This window comes from Vicugna pacos, chromosome 12 (genome assembly GCF_048564905.1).
Source record: "Vicugna pacos chromosome 12, VicPac4, whole genome shotgun sequence".
Taxonomy (NCBI): domain Eukaryota; kingdom Metazoa; phylum Chordata; class Mammalia; order Artiodactyla; family Camelidae; genus Vicugna; species Vicugna pacos.
This window is the reverse complement of record NC_132998.1, coordinates 22,210,577-22,225,930: the sequence shown is the minus strand read 5'-3', so window position 1 is coordinate 22,225,930 and position 15,354 is coordinate 22,210,577. Positions and strand designations below refer to the sequence as shown.

The following is a 15,354-nucleotide window of genomic DNA, read 5'->3' as shown; positions in this document are numbered from 1 at the left end:
TGGTTAAGATGTAGGATGAAAACCAGAAGAAAGTGGCAACCACAAAGCCAAAACAAGAAGGTTCCAAGGCAATTGTTAACACTGTTAGGTAAAATAAGGACAGAAAAGAAAAACATCCACTGAGTTTAGCCATATTGATATTTGAGAGCTGTTTCCTTGAAATGATGGGGACAGAAAACAGACTGGAGTCAGCTGAAGAACAATAAATGGGAGGTGAAAAAGTAAAGACAGTGAGTAAACTGTTTGTTTAATGCTATCTGGCTATAAAGAGGTGGAGAGACAGGGTGACAGCTACAGGACAATGCAGAGTGCAACAAATGTGTTTTAAAGATGAAACTACAGTACGTTGAAGTGCTGAAGAAAAGGTAGGGATGTAAAACACAGTAAAGGAAGACACCTGAAAAGGCTAGACAGAATGGGATCCAGAGGGACCCTCTAATGGGAAGGGCTTAGGTCCTTGTTAAGTGACACAGCTTCTCAACTGGAATAGGAAGTGAGGATAAGTGTAGATTCTGGTAATTTTGTAGATTTGGTGGTGGAAATCAAGACACAGGTACAATCTGATTGCTTCTATTTTAGTCATCAACAGAGAATTAGAGAAGAGAAGGAGAAAAGTTTGAAAAGATGGGAAGAAATCTAAAACTGCTATTGAATACGGAAGTGAAGTGACTAGTAAAAAATGGTAAGAACATAAAAGGCAGGTAGTGCTTAGAGCCTAACTGAGGCTGATTACTTATGAAGGTACCAATCTGTCCAGTCGTATGATGTTTTGCTATGCTCAGCTATTTGCATATAGACAGGCATAGACAAACAGTTTCACCTAGGTTGGAATTTATCAGATAAGATGACGAATAGGTAATGACTTAAGGGTACTAGCAAGATCAAAAAGATGGATCATGGACACTAAGATGGACAGGAAAAAAATGGAGAAAGCAGGTGTATTGAAGAATTGGAGATGCTAAGTTTTTTTTTTAAACCCAAATAATAAAGCAAGAAAGTTGAAAGGATGAGTTTATGATGAAGACCAGAGTGTATCAATTAAAGATTTCAGAATTATCAGTGATAAGAAACATCTGCGGTAAAAATGTCTACACAGTGCCTGATGTGGGGTGGAGGAACAGTCACTAGACATAAAAAATCTTTGCCAAACCCCAGATTAAGAAGTTCTGTGAACCTCTAGTACCTTCCAAACTTCTCTAGCATTGTATAGGTTCTGTTCTTAGATGACCTTTTAGCTGCAGATGATCTGACTTCCTTGAAATTCCAATAATGGCCTGGGCCAGCAGGGGATGAACCAGAGAAAACAGAAGCATTCACACCACCTTACCCTGGCCTAGACCCAAGTTTCCACAAAATAACAGATCTGGAGGACACTATTTCTGGCCAAGTCTAGTCAGAGAGTAGTCCCAAAGGTCAAATTGACTTTTATGATATAAGCTTTGCCTCCCTAACTAAACTCTAATTACCATAGCTATGTAGAGATACAGTAGTTACTGAATGATACATTTCAAATACCTCAGGAACTACCTTTGGATCCTTCAAATGAATGCTGTTATTCCAAAGACTACATCTGCCAGAAGCATAAATCTCTGGCTCCCCAGCAGGTATTGTTTATTTTTTAACCGGTGCTTTTAAACCCTTTAGAGATACTAATGTTATATTATCACCTATTTTACATTTAACTTTTTTTCAGAAATTGAACTAAAAATTAAATAAGGTTGATTATTTAACAATTACTTGGCAAAAGTCCCATTAAATGACAATAGCTTGTAGTGGCAGTGAATTCAAAAGACTACTGTAATTAACAACCCTCTAGCCATGTAACTTTTAAACCACTGCGTTTATAAGGGGAGAAACATCAAGCATGTGATTAAGTTAAACTATCTTTTCACACAAACAACCATCACAACCCCCCAGTATATGCCCATTTTTATACAGCACAACATTTGTGCTCAGATATAGTCAAATGGAAGCAAAATTTATCTTATGTATTAATATTTTTAAAAAGCTAGGTCAGAGTCAGTTAGTTATATTTAAATAGACTATATATTTAGTGACATAAAATGTCAGTAACATTAAAACTAAATTCTTTCTATATTAGAGATACATGTTTTTAAATGAGGCAAAAGATAACCATCATTAAGGAAAATTCCAACAACTTCTCATCAGCCTCTTGTAACAATTCTTATTATGATGAAATTCTTAAAAGAACTCAAATCTTTCTTGCTATATGTCTACAGACTTTCGTTTTATCACCACAACCATCCAAAAATTGAGTTGGTGTACTTCAAGCAAATAGCTAATTAGGTGTTCTGTCTCAGGATTTTCTGCCTTCAGGCTAAAACTACCTCAACTATTACACTTTTTTCCTGTTTGCCAAGTAGCAGATGTCTTACTCTTAATTCCTTTCTAGGTTCAAGAACCCCTAATCACTATAACTGTTTATTAACGACTGCCAAGTAAAGGGAGATTAAAATTACAATTCTTTACATGGCCCATTTGGAAATATGCAAATTAAGGTTGCTCAGCACTTGGCACAGTTTGTGACCATTTAATATACTGAAACCTGGATGAAACATTAATATAAAAAGTAGCAAGACACTTAAAAAATATTGTATCAATTCACGTTATGACTATAACCAACCTAAACTTGTATTTTATCACATTTGCAGCCTTTTCCTAGCTAAAGAGAATGATATAGTGAAATAATAATCAGAAGTTTTAAATCCTGGAGATTATAAAGTGTCCAATTTAACACATTTAAATAAGTCATACTGCTACTAATTTGTAAGAACATGGATTATCTAGTTGAAAAACTGCCTTTGGATTCATCTTGAAACTCTCACATTTTAAAAATAAGACAACTGTAATGACAAAAAAAAATGCATATGAATAAAAACAATGGCCTAGAACTTCAAATGCATACATGAGCACCAACTATTACTATTAACTCTATGAAAAAATTAGGCTGAGACTCCACACGCTTTATAATCAGGCACTAAGGTAATCCAACCTGATTGGCTTCAAATTCTCTGTTTTTGGTTTCAGAGGACTCTTCTGTATGTACCCTTTGAAGCAAATAGTTTATGGTTTAGTGTCATTTTGGCAATATCAAAGCTTCATTTTTATACCACGACTATCATTCAAGCTCTTCAAAAGTGAGAATCAATTAGAGAGAAAGGGATAGACTGGATTTTATTTTATTTCAATTTCAAAACAATTTACCTTTCCCATACAATATGTTTAGCAAACGCTGTAAATATGCTTTTTACCCAACAAGATTAAAAGAAACTCAACTCACTACTAGTCTGGAATACAAATTAAACTAGCCATGAAATTTCTTTTTGCAACTAACCATAGGGATACAAACAATTCAAATGAGGTAACAGTTATCACTAGTAGAGGTTTGGGTACATAAGGCAACCAAACACCAAACCTTTCTATAAACTTATAAATACCTGTTCTTGCAACTATGCAAGCATTAAGAAAAATATGGAGAATACCCACAAAAGCCACTTGGCACAGGATATGCAGGTGAAAGAGTCTTAATGAAAAAGAGAAAGGCAAGCAAAAATTGAAAAACAAGAGCAATTAAAAAGTTCTGATTCGGGGGGGAGGATATAGCTCAAGTGGTAGAGTGCATGCCTAGCATGCACAAGGTCCTGGGTTCAATCCCCAGTCAGAAAGAAAGGAAGGAAGGAAGGAAGGAAAGAATCCCCCCAAAACAAAAAATAATAAAATAAATTAAAAATAAATAAATTTATTAAAAAAAGTTATGATTCCACTTACATATGTTTTAAATATAAAACAAATTATGTGTGTGTTGTATTTGCATAAAAATCAGGGGAAAAGAATGCAGTTATATCTTCAATACTAAGTTGCTGGATTAAGTGAAAGAGGAAAAAAATCAAAGTAATGTATCTAGTACTACATCACAGTGAAGACAAACCATGTTTATATCAGCAAGGAGAAAAGTGGGAGGAAATATAAGAAGTCAACACTGATTCCTTCTGTGGGACACAACTGGAAGGGAGCTTTGCCTTCATACATCTTTCAGTGTAATCTATTACTTTAAACACATAAAAGACTTGCAGTTTAAAAAAAAAGTTACATTTTAAAAAATACATACCTTGACCTTGCCACACTTTAGAAGGTATTACTAATATTTTGTCACAGGAGGCAGAGGGCTGGATCCACCGCCAAACTAGAAAATCTGCACCACCTATTCTTCGTGTTTCCGTGCGAACTCTAGACTCATTAGCAGCAAGGAAGTCAACAGCTCTATCCCAGACTTTCTTCATTTTTTTCCTGTCATTTGAAGGAAAATGACAGGTTGAAAACAAAGAATCAAAAATGTATATTTCGAAATCTTTCTGTCTATTATGCCACTCAAAATCAGGAGGAGAATAGATGAAAATTTAGAAAAAACTTTAAAGTACAAAATAAAGACTTTAGAGTAAACCAGGTCTAGCTGAGAAGGGTCACAACTCGCAACACAATTTTCGCGGTGACAGAAGACACCAACATTCTTATTTACTTCAACTCATGATGCTTTGAACACACCTGTCATGAGGCTGTATTAAGGAATCTCGCACGTGGGGAATAGGCATGTAAGGCTGTAAATCTTTATTTTCCTGGCAAGCTTCATTATGACTTCGTAAAACATCTGAAAGTAAATCAAACAAATTTACAAATTAATCAATCAGTGGATATCATGATGTAGTTTATCACATAATGACTATTCTAGAAATAGTTTAGATTTTTACAAATACTATACCTATAATCTTCACCACCATATCATACATCTGCCTCGTTTCCTCTTCCTCTTTTGTCCAGCGATATTTCATGTAACGTAGAACAACACAAACCATCACTACACCTGCAATATTTATATGTATTGTTTTAAAAATTGTGATCAATGGCATTCAGTAATATTCACTGTAACCTGAAGTTATTGCATCAGTTGTTAAATATGGTTTTAACAAAATAAAGCAAACAAAACATTTTGACAGTTTCTACAGTGATTATTTTAACTGCCATAATGGGTTAACAGAGTAAGTCTCAAGACAGTGGTTTGAATTAGTTGCATATAAAATTACATTAAAAAGTTTACTATTAAACATTTCCCAGTGTCACTTAATCTCTCCAGAAAAACAATTTCTTCATTACACTAACAACTGAACATTAAAATTCTATTTTTTGATTTGAAAACAAAGTAACATAACTATGTTTTACAAACTTTTTTCTTTGCAGCATTAAACTACTAGAAAACTGAGTCTCACGAGACTGTAAACATACTGCATCTTATTTTAAGTGAAACGAATTGTTTTTAAAGGACTTAGACAGAAAAAAGAAATAAATTAATATCTCCTAAATGCCTATTATCAATCAAAAGTCACATAAAATCTAGGATTCTGATTTTAATTCAGCTAAGTGATCTTTTAAATTAAAAATAAGTTTAATGAAGTTAATTTATATTATTTCTAAAATAAGCTAAATTTTTGTCGTTCTTGTTCTGCTTCCTAAAGTAGACTTCTATCTATGCACTATATTTGCTTTTTCTTATGACAGTTTTATTCCCACTTCTCATAGCACTGTTTTCTAAGCCCTTAGATTGATACTGACATTATAAAAACCCTCAGTATTACTATACCTTACTGAAGGATGTGATTTATAATGGCAACTATCACAGATGTATATTCCCAGCCCTGGTGTTTTGTGAAATAGAGACACAAAAATTCTAGACTAAAACGTATCTTCTTTCTTATCCTCACAACTTACCTAAACATAACAACAATAACCTGTGGGTGACAGTAATAAAAGCACGTCGAAAACGACACCAGAAAGACATCTGTGGTCTTGTGGATTGTAAAAACTGTACGTCAACTATATCTGTCAATTGTTCCTCAGGGCCATGACCAACACACCTATTTAAAAATAATTAAGGGAGAGTTTAGAGTCAAAATCACTTCTTATACTACAAAATGGTCGAAGAGAAAATCAAACCCTTTACCTTATTCCAACATCTCTTCCATTTTCTAAAATCCACTGCAATGAGGTGTTAAATATATCTTCATATTCAGGGCCTAAATCCTAATAAGAAAAAATAGAGAAAATAACTAATTATTCTTAGTAATGACATTCACTTGATTTTATGTGTATGTTGCCCTATAAATAACATACTTTATATAATACTTTAAACTATATAACATAATAAAAATTTATTATTCATTACAGAAACATAAAAGGAGAAAAAAGAAGTTATCACTTCCCCACCACCCTAAGATAACCACTGTTAACATTTTGTTATGTTTTCTTTTCATTTTTTTGTTACAGATTTTTAAAAATAATTTGCTTTCAAGTAACACTGTTGTAAGAGTGAATTAGCCACTTTTTTTAAGGAATACTATTTGTAGATGAAAAAATGACAAATTATTCAGACTTGACCATTTCACAGCCATTTCTCAACAAGTGAATGAAGTAAGCCTAAGCCTATCAACTCCAGAAAAACAACTGACTCTGTTATCAATGATAAAACTCAAATTTTCAAGTGAAAAGGAGAATTTCAAAAACTTGCATCCATTACCATGAACCTAACAACTTCACAGTACTTGAAAACGTCTGTAATGAGACTGATGTGATATTAGCAAATGTGACTTTTGAGTATAGCATAATAAAATGTGTCAACATTTGGAAGATCTGCATAACCAGTGAACCAATACTTTCCAAATGACCAATCATGAGCTATAAAATCTTGTGTGCTTGAAAGATTCATTCCAAGGGCAAAATAGACCAAAGGGCTTTAGTATGAAAAGTTCACTAACATGGTTTCAAGTTCCGCATTGCCACTAATCTTTAAGAAACTACTACTTGTAGAGTTTTAGTATTGTACCAAAGAAGAATATCTACAATTCTGTGAATAGACAACTAAAATACTTTTCCCTGTTTTGACTAAATAAAAAAAATCAATGAAATATATACACTGTATTTAATCTGTATTTATATATACTCTTCAGTTTGCATTAATAGAATATGCAGAATATTACGACACTTTTGCATTACTACACAGAACTTAGAAGGCTAGACTATAAATAAAAGTTTCAAATAATGTAGAAACAAATTTCTAAGTTTACTAGCTGTATAATTTAAATATAAAAACTTTAGGAGGTTAAAGATATTATGAATAGCATTACTACCCTCATTAATTACCCTGAAAATATACATAATGGCTCAAATTAACAAGGACATCTACTCTAATAAGCTAAGTATGTGGAGAAACAAAAAGCTTAATACTACTAATTATAAAATAGAAAGAAAAGAAAAGGGTATCTGTTATTATTTTCCCATTTTCTGTTTTCCTTTCCTGTGTTAATACCCCTCTATATCCAGCCACTATCTGGAATACCACAGAACCATGGAATGTTCCTTTATGAATATACATTTCAAAAATTACAATTGATAATTTATTTAAAACCTCATTAAAGATTTAACAGGGTGTTGAGTTCTTAAGTAAGCCATTACTTCCAAAAATATTCTACACAGTACATGGAATAAAATGGAATTTTTTAGAAGTAAAAGTAGAATTTTTTTTTGGCTTATGCTAATTAAACAGCTCATTCTAACATTGGAGCATATACAGTATCTACCTGATTTTAAGAGTCTAAAGTGTTTTAGTATTCACTTTTTGGAGTCACCTGGAAGTTGCAAGAGATGGGTAAGCCAGCTTTTTCTGTAAGGGCCAGAGAGTAAGTATTTTAAGCTGTGTAGTGTATACACTTCTGGTCTCTTATCACATTTTTTTAAAGCAACCTTTAAAAATGTTGTAAAACCACTGCTAGCAGGCCATACAAAAATAGGCCCATGGGCTATAGTTTGCCAACCCTTGAGGTAAGGCATTCCCATATCAATAAAATGCCCATTTTCTAATAAATGATGACAAAACTCAGGAGGAAACTAAGTTTTTAATTTTTAAAGCAGGTCTATTATTTTTATAATTACTTATTACTATTTACTTATTTGCAATAGTTCAGTCAACATACTGCTGACTGCTTCACAGGTATCTTTCTAAATTCTAAGTATGTTTTCCTAAGTCTTTAACAAGATTAGCAAGATTTGGGAAAACATGTTTATAGTGTAATTAGAATGTATTAAAATAGATTTGTTAAAATCTATTTTAGTATGTGTACACATACATGTATACCCATGATTCCCATTTCCAAATTTACCTTATTTTCAAAGTAATTGGCCAAAAATGTGTATTTTAAAACTCATCAGAGGTTTTGAACTTATATTACAGTTTCAAAGTACAAAAATAATATTGTTTCTTAAAAAAAAGCACTGTTTCATGTGAGACTCAGTTCATTAAATAAAGCAACAAAATGTAAGGGAAGGAAAAAGATACTGGCATAGGGAGAAGTCAAGCAAACATTAAAATCTACTTGATACAGTTCACAAAATGGATAATTTACATAATGTGTAAATTATCAGCTATGTGACTTTCTACCTAGTGAATATTCTGGTTAATTGTGAGATGATATATACTAATACATGAGATGGTACTTTTTCAATTAAGTAAAATATCAACAGACATCAACAGTGAATTTAATTTAATTCTTGATGATTCAGTGGGAACTTGACCTTTCATTTCCAGGAATAATGGGAAAAACATGGTTCTTAGAATCAAAGAGGCCTGGAACCAAATCATAACTCCACTACTGACTAGCTTTATGTATATCCTTAAGCGGAAACAAGAGAAAATATGTCATTTTTGCAGATGCATATACTTTGATCACTTCTTCAGATCCCAAGCCCAATTCAGAGTCAGTCCCTTACTCATTCAATAGATAAAAATAGGGATCATAAATCCAGCCCTTCCATCGAAGAGGCAAAATAGTATAGTGAGAAGAGCAAGTACTTTCATTCTATTCACAGCTCCATCACTTACCAGCTGGATGACCTAGTCACTAAACCCTTCTGAGCTTTAGTTTCTTTATAAAGTGGGTCTGATACCACCTACTTTGCTAAATCATTGTGAAATTAGAGATAACACATAGAAAGTACTAAGATAAACTGTACTTGAAATATTATAGTGATTATGAAATTTATCCCTCATTCCATTGTTTAGAACATGTATTTTTTTTTTACAAAGACACAATTCTTTTTACGAGCATTCTAAGCTAGTCCATAAAAATCTGTCCAGCCCATAATTTGGCACATCTATAGCTATCTTCTTTCCTATTATATTCTTCACAAATCTTAAACATATGGTGTTAAAAATAGGTCTTGAAAGTGGCCTAGGAAATGAACCATCGTTCATCACATCATTCTGTTATTATCATACAAAGCTCCCACCATTTAACTTAAAAAGCAATCTATATCAGATTTGGGTAGAAAATATTTCCTTTATGAAAATAACTTATAAATACATAACATTGGTATTATTCTTACTCAGAAAATCTACCTTTGCATTTCCCTAATGAAACAAGACATACAAGAAATTGTGATAAATATGCCATTAGAAAAAATACCATACTTTTGTGAGGCAATTTACAAAATCTTTACACATTATTTCCTTTACACCTCTTACGAACTCTAGCCATTTTAAAAAAGAATGCTAAGTGGTGTTAAATAGAGGGGAAAATACATTTTGACGAAAATAAAGTGTTAAAATAAAATGTTAAAAAAAAAAAAAGCAATCTATGTCTTTCATGAAAATACAGTGCCATGTATTTTCTGAATGTTCCACCAGAGGGACCTCTTAACTTTACACAAATCAATACAAGCTTTCAATCACAAAAAAAGATGAATAAAAGCTCAAGAAAAACATTAGAGGAGTTTAAAAAATGTTTAAGTTACTTAAATTAATTGTCACATTTATTTAAATTTTCTTTGAAGGAGAAATAAAATAAAAATGGAATGTAGAATATCAAATACAAGATACATTTTTTTTAATTTATGGAGGCTTATTCACTCACTTTACTCCGTGAAACATTTACTAATACTGTGCTTAAAATGCACTAGAAGTTGGGAAAAATTTAGCTTATACCATAGTAGTTCTACACATTCTCTGGCTCATTTACTCCTCAATGTAAAAACGTAATTGTGTTGCTGGTGAAACCACGGTACAAATACATAAAAGGTACAACAGATCTCTCTCTGCAAGAAGAAATCCTACAATATACATATTTTCATCATTAATACCAGCTTTGTAGTGGCGTTCTTCCATATTATACGAGAATTTGGGGCAATAAAATAGCCAATTTTGGATAGACTATGCTAAAACTGTCATTACAAATTAGAAAGTAATTTGGCAACACATATCAAAAGCATTAACAAAGGCTCTTTGAACAAGTAATTTCCTTCCCAGGACTATTTCCTAAGGAAATGATCAGAAAATCAAATACTATAATGCAAAAATAAGAGTGCTTTCACAATACCGAAAAACCACAAACCAGTACAATACAATCAAGTAAAGAAATATTATCCAGTGATAAAAAGAAACAATTTTTAAAAACCTGAACACTGACATGGGAAAATACTAGTAACTTAAAAAAAAATATAAAAATACTTATAATATGAAATATTTATAATACTTACAGTGATACTAATTTTAGGGGAAAAATAGATAAGACTAGAAAAACATGGACCAAAATGAGTGGCTATCTTAGGCAGTGAATTTGAAATTCACTTTGCCTTTTATTTTCTATGTGAGTTAAATCATAAGCATGGGTTAATGCTATATTGTAAAAAACAAGCATTATTTAAAATAGCACTTAAAACCTTCTATCTAGACCTTAAAACTTTATTTCTCTTTGGAAAAATTCCTGTTTAGTGCTTTTTTTAGTAGCAGTCCAATCTGCATCTTTGGTGGTAATAAGCCACACCCAGGTTTCTCTGCATTGGAAAAACCTGAAAGCGGGATTCCAAAAAGAAAAGGCTCACACACCACACACACACACACACACAAATCTAAATGTATAAAAAGGATATGAACATTTCTACATAAAATAACTTCACTTAATTAAGCAATTAATCAAAACCTTTTGTAAAAATATACATTAGAAATTCAACTAACTGTTTTTAAAAAGGCAAAACCTAATATGAAACATAAAATAGTTCCAGAGAAAAGATATGAAAATCTTTTAAGACTAGAATCATTAACATCAATTAAACAAAACAAAAAGTTGATGACCAACCAGAACACGTATCTGTGCTATTACCTCTCGAAGAGATTTAACTTGGAAAAAAAGAGAAAGCAGGAGGGAATCACTGGTTGAGATCAGTTTTTCCCCCTGGTAAAAGTAAAAACACTTTCAAATTATCTCATAATCGCTTGCTGGCTTTAGATTCCCACATGCTATGCTCTCTTCCTGGAATATTTTATTCTATGGTCCCTTTAGCCTACTCAATCCAGTCCCTTCTTTGTCCCCACCCCTATAATCCATCTGGCAATTCTTCCATCCCTTATGACAGAGTCCCATAATCATAACCCCTCCTTATTTAAGACCTTTTTGGATCCTGATTCTTTAGCTATCCAATCTATTAACTAGTACACTATCCACAAATTTGTCCCGTCATCAATGTTCTCATCTAGGTCAAAATTGAAAATAAAAAAGAGAACAAGGTTAAGAGACAAATTCTATAGCATGTTATCAGAAAACTCTCTCTGGAGTAACACTGGTTTAATTAGTTAGGAAACACAGAAAAAGAGAGAAAATTTATTGGGAAACTATTATAATCATCAGGCACTGAGCTAGGTACTTTATATACTCACTTAAGTCTCCTAACAACTCCGACAGGTATTAATAACAACAGTCCCACTTTCACACTGAGAAACAGGTACAGAAAAGTGAAGGGACTTTACTAAGACACACAGCTTCTATGTGCCAGTGCTTGAATCCACATCCAGTCTCCATCATATTATACTGTCTTAACATCTTTTGGGTATCTACATAAATAAGCCATAATTAAGTTAAAAACTGAGTCAATATTTCTCTGTTTTAACAAGCATATCATGGGAGACTGTCATCAATATCTCGCTGGAAGCGTTACTATACTACATTCTAAATTTAAAAAAAGAGGGGGTGACATCAGTAAGATGACAGAATAGAAAGCCCCAGACCCTCCTTCCCCCATGGAGATACAAATTCAACAATACATAGACCTTTGTAAGAAATCCAGAAAACAGTTAAGAGGCTCCTGCATCCCAAGCAAGTGCAAAACTAGCTACATGAAAATTGGAAAATTGATAACTCACTCACCAGAGCCCCTTTCCCTGGCATAGCATGGTGTGATTGAGAGAAATTTCCCAACTCCTAGGTTCTCCTTGAGGGGGGAAAGAGAAGACTGGAACGTATGTCTAACATTCAGACTTTTCAGGGGCTATCAGAGGGATTGGTTTCTGTCTTGTTTGAATCTAAGCACTAACAGGTAAGGGCACCAGGTTGGGGGCCAGCAAGAGCAAAGGCAGTGAACTAGCACACACTCACTTGCCATTGCCCCTCCCCCCAGCTCAGTGTAGAATGAGTGACAGAAAGCCCCCAACTCCTGGCTTCTCCCTGAGGAGAGAAAGAGTTGGAGCATGTGTCCAATGCTCCAATTTCTTACTGAGCTACCCAGGGACTGGTCTCTATATCACTTCTTTCAGAGCACTAAGATCTGACATAGTGTAGATGCCTGAGGGTTGCTGAAAATTAAAAAGAGCTAGACAGCTGGCTGCTGCTCCAGAGGACCTGCAGTATCTAAGACAGACACTAGAGGGAGCAAGAGATTTTTAAGCTCCTATAAAAAGAAACCTGCAAAACCTCTCTAGTTGGGAATGTACACCCACAATTCCAGAAAAGATGCATCCACAGAAGAGATTTAAGAAGACTCCAGAATCCCTATCTGAGCTCATTGGTAAAGGTCTTTCCCTGCATGAAGCAGTCTGTTAAGACTGGGAAATGTGGCCGTGTTTTCAAATGGTAGATCCCAACACAAAGTAACAAGGCATACAAAGGAAACGAAGCAATATGGCCCAACTAAAAGAACAAAATCAATCTCCAGAAAATGACCCTAAAGAAACAGCTATTATGAACTGCCTGATAAAAATTTCAAAATAACTGTCAAAAAGATGCTCAACAAACTCTGGAAAATAATGCATAAATACAGAATATTAATAAAGAGAAAATACTAAAAAGAACCAAACAGGAATTTGGGGGCTGAAGAATACAGTAACTGAATTGAAAAGTTCACTAGATGGGTTCAACAGCAGTCTTAAGTCAAGTAGAACAAAGAATCAAGGAACTCAAGACATGTCATTTGAAATTATCCAGTCTGAGGGACAAAAAGAAAAAACAATGAAAAAGAGTGAGGAAAGCTGAAGGGACTTAAGGGATATCATCAATTGGACAAATATATGCATTACAGAAGTCCCAGAAGGAGAAGAGTAAAAGGAGCAGAAAGCTTATTTAAAGAAATAATGACCAAAACCTTCCCATAGCTAGAAAAGAAATGGACATTCAGGTGAAAGAGGTCTAATAGCTTCTCGTGGGATACAGCAAAAAAAAGTTCTGAGAGGGAATGTCATACTGGTAAATGCCTACATTAAAAAAGAAAGATCTCAAACACTGAAAACTATAAAGTGCTGCTAAAAGAAATTCAAGACACAAATAAATGAAAAGTCATCCCATGTTCATGGATTAGAAGACTTAATATTGTTAAAATGTTCATACTACCCAAAGCAATCCATAGATTAAATGCAATTCCTATTAAAATCCCAACTGCATTTTTTTTTCAGAAATAGAAAAATCAATCCTCAAATTCATATGGAACCACAAAGGACCCCAAATAGCCAAAACAATTTCAAGGAAGAACAAAGCTGGGGGCCCCATACTTCCTGACTTCAAAACATATCACAAAGTTACAGTAATCAAAACAGTATGGTACTAATATAAAGACAGACATATAGACCAATGGAAGAAAACAGAAAAAAACTCACGTGTATATGGTCAACTGATCTTCAACAAGGATGCTAAGAACACACAATGGGAAAAGGATAGTTTCTTCAATAAATGGTGTTAGGAAAACTGGATCTCCACATGTAAATGAATGAAACTGAAGCCTATCTTGCACCACACAAAAGTCAACTCAAAATGGATTAAAGACTTAAACATAAGACATGAAAACTCGTAAAATAAAAGACAGAGAAAAGCTTCATGATATTGGTCTTGGTAATGATTTTTTAAAAATATGACCTGACAATGATTTTCTGGATATGACATCAAAAGCACAGGCTACAAAAGTAAAGAGACAAATGGGACTACATGAACCAAAGAACTTCTGCAAAGCAAAGGAATCAATCAACAGAGTAAAAAGACAATCTGTGGAATGGGAGAAAATATTCACAAACCATGTATCTGATAAGTGTTAATATCCAAAAATAAATAAAGAACTCCTACAAATCAATAACAAAAAATCAAATAAACTAATTTAAAAATAGGCAAAGGACCTCAATAAACATTTCCCCAAAGAAGACATATTAATGTCCAATAGGTAAATGAGAAGATGCTCAACATCACTAATTATCACTTATCATCAGAGAACTGCATATTTAGATCACTGTGAAATATCACCTTATACCTGTTAGGAAGGACATTATTAAAAAATAAACAAAAACCACAAGAAAACAAGAGTTTTCAAGGATGTGGAAAAAAGGGAACCCTTGTAAACTGTTCGTAGGAATATAAAATGGTGTAACCTCTATGGAACAGTATGAAAGTTCCTCAAAAAATCAAAAATAGGGAGAGGGTTAGCTCAGTTGTGGAGTACATACCTAGCACGCATGAGGTCCTGGGTTCAATCCCCAATACCTCCATTAAAAGTAAAAAAAAGTTTAAAAACAACAAAAAATACCCAACCAACCAACCTAACTACCACCACCCCCCGGTCCCAGCCAAAAAAAATCAAAAATAGAACTATTACATGATCAGCAATCTCACTTCCGGGTATTTATCAAAAGAATTGAATACAAGATCTAAGAGAGATTTGCACTCCCATGCTCACTGCAGTATTATTCCCAATAGCCAAGAAGTAGAAAAACCTAAATGTCTATCAACATATCAATGGATAAAGAAAATGTGGGGTACATACAATGGAATACTATTCGGCCTTAAAAAAGAAAGAAATCCTGTCACATTATGACATGGATGAACCTTGATGATGTTGGGTTAAGTGACATAAGTCAGTCACAGAAGAACAAATACTGCATGATTCCACTTATATGAGGTATTTATCTACTGTAGTCAAACTCATAGAAGCAGAAAGTGAAATGGTGATGGTCAGAGGCCTCTGGGAGGAGAGGGTAATGGGTACAGA

General features: G+C 33.5%; 1 protein-coding gene across 4 annotated transcripts in view; it reads right to left on the bottom strand.

Moving 5' to 3' along the window:
- LEMD3 (LEM domain containing 3) overlaps positions 1-15,354 on the bottom strand; it is a 73,403-nt gene that overhangs the window by 21,475 nt on the left and 36,574 nt on the right. For all 4 annotated transcript variants that reach the window (XM_072973015.1, XM_072973016.1, XM_072973017.1 and 1 more), the window contains exons 5-9: positions 6,014-6,093; positions 5,782-5,927; positions 4,778-4,879; positions 4,564-4,666; positions 4,130-4,308 (exon numbers count right to left, since the gene is read on the bottom strand). In XM_072973015.1, coding sequence (XP_072829116.1) covers positions 4,130-4,308; positions 4,564-4,666; positions 4,778-4,879; positions 5,782-5,927; positions 6,014-6,093 — 610 coding nt within the window. The remainder of the gene's footprint in view (positions 1-4,129; positions 4,309-4,563; positions 4,667-4,777; positions 4,880-5,781; positions 5,928-6,013; positions 6,094-15,354) is intronic.